At 38.1% G+C, this 7072-nt stretch overlaps 1 protein-coding gene across 1 annotated transcript in view; it reads left to right on the forward strand.

Moving 5' to 3' along the window:
- The window catches only part of LOC107750252 (Fanconi anemia group D2 protein-like), an 18384-nt gene that overhangs the window by 5433 nt on the left and 5879 nt on the right, over positions 1-7072 (forward strand). Inside the window, exons 16-35 of the mRNA XM_016565564.1 lie at positions 336-470; positions 584-715; positions 927-1034; positions 1144-1253; positions 1336-1390; positions 1786-1905; positions 2190-2263; positions 2432-2578; positions 3173-3273; positions 3481-3587; positions 3851-3959; positions 4129-4221; positions 4319-4416; positions 4645-4812; positions 4901-5017; positions 5817-5945; positions 6034-6152; positions 6242-6352; positions 6441-6574; positions 6657-6756. Of these exons, the coding sequence (XP_016421050.1) occupies positions 336-470; positions 584-715; positions 927-1034; positions 1144-1253; positions 1336-1390; positions 1786-1905; positions 2190-2263; positions 2432-2578; positions 3173-3273; positions 3481-3587; positions 3851-3959; positions 4129-4221; positions 4319-4416; positions 4645-4812; positions 4901-5017; positions 5817-5945; positions 6034-6152; positions 6242-6352; positions 6441-6574; positions 6657-6756 (2267 nt within the window). The remainder of the gene's footprint in view (positions 1-335; positions 471-583; positions 716-926; positions 1035-1143; positions 1254-1335; positions 1391-1785; positions 1906-2189; positions 2264-2431; positions 2579-3172; positions 3274-3480; positions 3588-3850; positions 3960-4128; positions 4222-4318; positions 4417-4644; positions 4813-4900; positions 5018-5816; positions 5946-6033; positions 6153-6241; positions 6353-6440; positions 6575-6656; positions 6757-7072) is intronic.

Genomic DNA, 7072 nt, shown 5'->3' on the forward strand with positions numbered 1-7072 from the left:
TTCCGTCACACGCTTGAGGTATTTGGCCAATCACAACACACTGGATAGCTGGCCAATTACAGCACACCTCGCTTTTTCAGACCGATGAGCTTTGTAAAAATCGACGCGTTTCAGAAAGGCGGGGCATAGAGGAGAAACAATAATGTACAGTATGTGGAAAATAATGTGTTTTTTGAACCTTAAACCGCATAAACACATTTAATTACACCAAATACACAAAATAATGTTATTTTTAGCAACGTCATATGACCCCTTTAAGGAACAGCCCTAATTATGCTACCTGAAGTATTGGCTTCCCTTGTACATATCAGGTATGGTGTAAATGTTTCATACAGGTGATGCGGGGTTATTTCCCATCAATTCTGGCTCTAGCTCAGGGACTCTTGCGGTCTTCAGACTGCTGTGTGGTGCCTTTTGGAGGTCACATGTACAAACAGGCCTTCACTGGCTTTGACTCCTACTGTCAGCAGGTAAGAAATGCCTCTTAATACCAGCTCACAACAAACACACTGCAGATTTATGGACACTAACATTCATTTAAGGACGTGCATTGATGTCCAGTACATGTGTGTTTGTTGTGTAGGAGGTGGTGGGCTCTCTGGTCACACACGCATGCAGTGGTGTGAGCGGCGAGGTGGATATGGCTCTTGAGCTGCTCTATGAGCTGGTATCTCAGAGACCTGCAGAGATGAGCCAGTTCACTGTTTTTGTGAAGGTACGAACGCCTGCTTTGATGTCCATTTGGAAGGAAAAAATTTTTTTTGAGTCCGTTCTTTTCATTAAGTCAGTCGGAATCAAAATCATTTTTCTTTTGTTTGTTATTATTATTTTTTATTCAAACAATTTTAGTGGAATTGTTTGGGTCTTTTCAAGTACGTAATGGTATTTAACCTGTTTGCTGGTGTGAATTGTGGGTATTGTGACAGGGTATTCTGGACTACATGGACAACCTGACCTCACAGCAGATCAGACGACTCTTCCACCTGCTCAGCCACCTAGCATTTGGACAGGAGCAGCACGGAGGACACATCCAGGTGAGAAACGCACTGCATCTTAAAGGTATAGTTTTAGTTTTTTTGCAATTAAAGGGGTAGCTGATCCAAAAATGAAAATTGTGTCAAATCTCTATATGTCCTAAACCAGGATGACATGCATATCGTCATCCGTAAGCAGCTGTCTAGCATGGTGCCCAAGTACAAGCGTATTGGTATTATTGGCGCAGTCATGATGGTGGGCAGTATGGGGGCCTGCAGGTACACTGTTTGCTGGTACATCTTTCGCTTATACACCCTCAGTAGGCTTGTGATCTTTGATCTTCACTCTTGTGTTATGTAGAAATAAACCTGAAGGCTCTCAGGGTGGCACGCTGCCCAAAGAGACACACAGACAGGTGAGTGAGATGATCTGATGGTTTGAGTGTGTATAATACTGTTCAAAAGTTTGTGGTTTTCAAGTTTTTTTAAATAAGTCTCTTATGCTCCCTAAAGTGCATTTATTTGATCAAAAATACAGTAATATTGTGGAAATATATTACAATTTAAAAATAACTGTTTTCATCATTCTAATATGCTGGTTTGGTGTAGAAAACAGTTGTGCTGCTTAATATTTTTATGGCAACCATAATACTTTTTTCAGGATGTTTGATGAATAGAAAGTTCAAAAGAATGCCATTGATTTAAAATATAAATCTTTTGTAGCATTATAAATGTGTTGCCTACTTTCACTCCTTATTTGTCACTGGCCCATGTACCACATAAGGTTTTGAGTGTTGTGGTGTGTGTGTAGGTGATGGCTCTGTTGGAGCTGGTACGCTCATGCAGTGAGAGTTCCCCTGAAGCTGCCGCTCTCTATTACGATGAGCTGGCCAACCTGCTGCAGACCTGCAAACTGGACCTTCTAGTGCAGGTGTGTGTGTGTTATTGACTATAAATAAACAGCCCCTTAAAACAGCCTTCATGTTCTCATCTTTGATGTATATAAAAAAAATTGTTTTAAGATTCTGTCTCCAAAAGGGTTTGAAATGACATGAAGGTAAATAAATGCTGACAGAATTGTATTTTAATTGGTGACCTCAAATCTGTCTCTTTAATCGAGTTATAGACAAGTAGTAAAATTCAGATGGATCTCTACATGACTGAAAGGTCTTTACATTAGTATTGTAAACTCTCTGTGATGGCTGTCATCCTCAGGCATGGATCGGGAAGAGTGTGTTAGAGGATTTTCAGGAAGACTTTGTTGTAGACCTTGGGCCAGATATATCAGGGTGAGTGACACATTCAGGGCAAATAAAGATTAGTATAATCAATATGACCTGCTTTTTTGTTGTTGTATTATCAAATCAAAGCAACTGGCTGTTTCATTTAGTCATTTAAATTCCAGAGGTTTTATGTCTCGACTTTCTCATGACCCTTTATGTGTGTGCGTGTCTCAGTCCATTTGTGTTTCCTGCCTCTGTGATGTATAATTTGGACGATGATGAGAGTCAAGGGGGAATCGCCATCAATCTACTGCCACTTATGACTCAAGACCAGCAGCCCAAAACAGACACAACCCAACCAGCTGGAGTCAAGAAAGAAAGGTCATTGCTGAATACTCTGCGCTGAACTCAGTTTAACTCTTCTGTTACTGTAGACTGTAAAACAAGATGTTTTTATATACCATAAATGATGCACCTTGATATAGAGCAAGGTTTTAATACATATAAAACCGAAACAGTAAAAATTATATACTTACTAACATTTTATGTTTACCTGCATATCATGTGTGTGTATATTAACCAAAATACAACTTGTGAGCAAGTTGTTTTTAAATTATTAAAATATTTGATAAATTACTGATATAATAAAAGTCTCAGGGGGGTACTTCAAGTAAATTTTTTAGCAGCGATACTAATATTTTCATACATATAGCTTCATCATATGTGATGTATGCAAAATTGCTGAAATTGAAAATTATTCTACACAATATTTGCTGAAAATTCACCTCAAAATATTTAACAGTCATGCACTTCAGAATTCGGTCTTTATTTACCCAAGCAGGCACTGTTGTTTGTTGATGCCAGTAATCTATACAGTATATCAACCTGTAATTTGCATTTTTATTTATTTTATCAGCGACACTGTTGAATTAATTAATAATCTCTGCAATGTTACAATCCGAATGACTCTCACAGGCGTGTGTCTCCACTTTGTCTGTCCCCGTTTTTCCGCCTGCTGAGGTTGTGTGAAGAGGTGCAGCACCAAGGCGATCTGGAGGAGATTGATGCTCTGCTAGGTCAGATACTGTACACCTGCAGTTTTTTTCTATTCTAGATTGTGTTTTGTCACGGTGTAAAAGAAAATGTTTTATTAGATGCCTCTATTTTTTCATGTTTTCATATTATGATTATGTATAAGCTGGAAGATTATTTATAACATCACAAGAGGCATCAGATGTATCTAAGGTTAAAAAGCATGTTTGGAGAGTTTTGTGCTGTTACAGGCTGTCCTCTGATTCTGACTGATATGGAGAAGGTGGAGAGTCTGTCTAAGGCTGAGAGAGAATTCCTCTGTTCTCTGCTCTTTTACACCATCAACTGGTTCAGAGAGGTTAGTACACCTCTTCAGTACAGCACAGTGCTAAATTCAGAGTGACTTGACAATCATCACTGATCAATTCAAGTTCTGATATGACTTGCCTTTTTGAAGTGCTCACTTCAGTTGTAAATTAATAGTTCATCCAAAAATGAAAATTCTGTGTTAATTTGATTAATTGGAACTATGGTTTGGAATTATGTGGTTTTTGATGTTATGTTATATAATAATTTATGTATTCTAATATGTATAGTATGCATGTTCTTTTATGAATGTAGGTGGTGAATGCATTTTGCAAGCTGAACGATCCTGAGATGAAAATGAAGGTTGTAACTCGTATTCAGAATATCACTTACCTTCAGAGTTTACTGCAAACGTGCTTGGCAGGTACCAGAGTGACTTGTAATTTGTAAATTTACTTGTTTTGTTTATTAATTTTTATTTATTTATATTAATGTATTTTTAAAAAATTTAATTTAATTTGAAAATTATTTAAATTGTCTATTTACTATATTTATTTTTATCTGTAAAAGTTAACATTGTTGTATTGTGTTAGCTACACCAGGCTACACTCCTCCTCAGGCTAACTTTGATGGAGAGAGTGCTGAAGGGATGATACCCTCTTCTTCAATTGCTCTGCCAAAGAAAGGTAAGGATGCTGGAGAAATCAGCATACTGATTTGTGCTATATATAGGGTCAGTGCTTCACTGTTTGTGTGTGTGTGTGTGTGTGTGTGTGTGTATAGAGTCATCTGGGAGGAAGAGGAAGGCTTCAGCGAGTAAGAACTCCTCAGGAGACAAATCACAGCTGAAGGGGGCCGCAGATGCAGAGGATTCCCAACAGGTAAAGACCAGACATACTCGATGTCCACTGGTTTACTGACATCTGTATGAACATCTGGTAAAGTAGACTGTAAAACCAATGTTTGAGATGAAGAATAAATGGACAATATGTTACTCTTGTATATTTTACTTCAAGACATTGAGATTTTACTATGGTGTCAGCTGAATTTTAATTTTAAAGCTCTTAGTACTTTTTACATCCCAAAACTGACCATTTTTGTTGTGGCAGGACCATCCAGAGAAAGAGAGCGAGAAGGAGAAAGAAAAGGATGCCAAATCAGGGGTCAGTCTGTCTTCGTACTGGCCATTCTTCAGAGAGCTGGATGTTGAAGCTCTGAGCGTGCTTCAGTGTGGCCTTCTGTCGCGGACACTTTTGGACACTGAGCTGCATAGTAAGGTAAAACGAGTCTGTTTGCTGGTCGATTCTCAGTACGAGTACATACTTTCATTTTATGAAAAATAATAGAGAGCTGTTTTGTGTGTAGTTAAAGGAGGAAGTGCAGTTGGGCCCTGCAGAATTGCTTTTCATGCTGGAGGACATGTGGCGTAAATTGGATTTCAGTTTGGCTTCTGCACCAGCCAAAAAGGCTCCATTTCTCAAAGTATGAAAACACACACATATCTAAACCTGTTTTGCCCAATCAAACATGTTCTTGGACAATGTTGTTCTAATCAACCAATCAGGTATTATTTGTATTATTTTATAATAAAAAAATAAAACACTAAAAACGAAAAGAATTCATATGACATAACATTGTTAAATGTAATCTTTAGCAAATCTCAAAATATTTATTTTAATCCTTTACATTAAAATGATGCCAACATTCACCAAAGTTTGGCATTATAATTATAATATAATAGTTTATTTCAATAAAAGTGTTAAGTGTAATATTTATTTTTTAAACTTTTATTTTTCATACTGTAGATTATAATGATGCAAAAATGAAGTGGCTTAATTATAATGTAATTAAATAATTAAATTTAATAACCGCTTTAAATGGAGTCTTTAGAAAATTTCAAAAAATACAATATTTTTATATTGTACTGTAAATTCGCTTAATTTGGGCATAATTATAATAGTTTAATTTAATAATGGAATAAATGTATTTTGCTTTTTTTTTTTTTTTTTTTTAAATTAAGTGAATTTTGATGGCTTTATAATTTAAAAAAACGACTATTTTAAAATTTGATAAAGAATACATTTAACAGTGCTATTAAATTAACTTAATGTTTTTAAAGATTAACTTGAATGAATGTTTGGTGACAGCAAACGTAATCTAAATGTAAAATGAGCATGAACAATTAAATATCCAATGACCCAAACCAATAAATTACAAAACATCTCCAATACCGGCTGATAACCTATATGGTACTGAAATATTTCTTGTGGTGTTTCTCTAGAGTAAGACAGACAGAGCAGTTGGCTTTGCTCACTTGCAACAGAAAAATGCCAAAGAAATCGCCACCTGTTGCATGGAGCTGCTGCCCACACTCTGCACACACCTGGAGAACTGCCACAATCATTTTCAGGTACACATGTGTTTTCAGTTATAGCCTTGTAAACATGTTCATTATTCATTAATTTTATTGCTCTGTTTGAACATTTGTCCTCACACAGACTCTGCTTTCTGAGCATCAGGGTGTTGTTGATGCTCCTGGTGTGGATGTGAAGGAACAGCAGCTCATGTGTTCAGCCTATCAGCTCCTACTTCAAGTGCTACACACCACGTTCAGCTGGTGAGCACGGACTAGTTAGTTGTTAGATGACATTCCTAACAACCTCAAAACTTTCTGACCATCTTCAATCACCTGCTGTTCATATTCAGGGCTGGCTTTTCTGGTCCAGAGCATCGTGCTCTGCTGAAGAGCGCTCTGGGGGTCCTGGCCGGCCGACTGAAGGAGGACGAGACCGATCTGACCTTGGATCAGCTCAGCAGGTGGGAGTGTCAGTGCACAAACTTCCTACTTGCTATTAGTGGGCAATTTTCAATGTAACCATCTGTATGTGGTGTTTTATATGCTCAGGCACGCTTTTGAGTACCTGCAGAACTTCCGAAGCACAGTGCCCAGCCTGAACACTGCCCTGTGTCTGACCCAGCTGCTCATTGTGCTGTCCCAGTATGGAGGATCAAACCACAGGACCTACAGAGAACAGATCAGTGCGTTTCTAGTACTGTATGCTGTATAATAATGGATGCTCTCTGTAATACATTCATTTTGAACGCTATCATTTTCCCCCAGCATCCCTGACGAGGCATTTCCTCTGCCAGGAGTGGGTTACAGCAAGTGGAGAGAAAGAGCGTGGAAACAAATACAATGATGCTCTTCAAACTCTCCTCAGGTATGTTGTGAGTTACACACAATAATGCTTAAAGGCAGAGTAAGCGATTTCTGGTAGCCAATGTTGATATTTGAAATCACCAAAACAAACACGCCCCTACCCCAAAAGGGTCTTGCCCCTATTTTGATAGCTCCGCCCCACATATACGTACGCAACCCAGGCAACGATTAGTTCTGTGAAACAAAGCAAAACCAATGTTACACCATGTCTACGGACGTGAGCGGCGCGGCAAGGAAACTGCTGCCGGGTTTTATTTATGACGTGCTGACACAAATTTCAAAGGGTTTTCAACGGCCCTTTGATCGCGTCCAGTGTA

Source organism: Sinocyclocheilus rhinocerous, unplaced genomic scaffold (genome assembly GCF_001515625.1).
Source record: "Sinocyclocheilus rhinocerous isolate Xijiao unplaced genomic scaffold, SAMN03320098_v1.1 scaffold963, whole genome shotgun sequence".
In the NCBI taxonomy this organism is placed as follows: Eukaryota; Metazoa; Chordata; class Actinopteri; order Cypriniformes; family Cyprinidae; genus Sinocyclocheilus; species Sinocyclocheilus rhinocerous.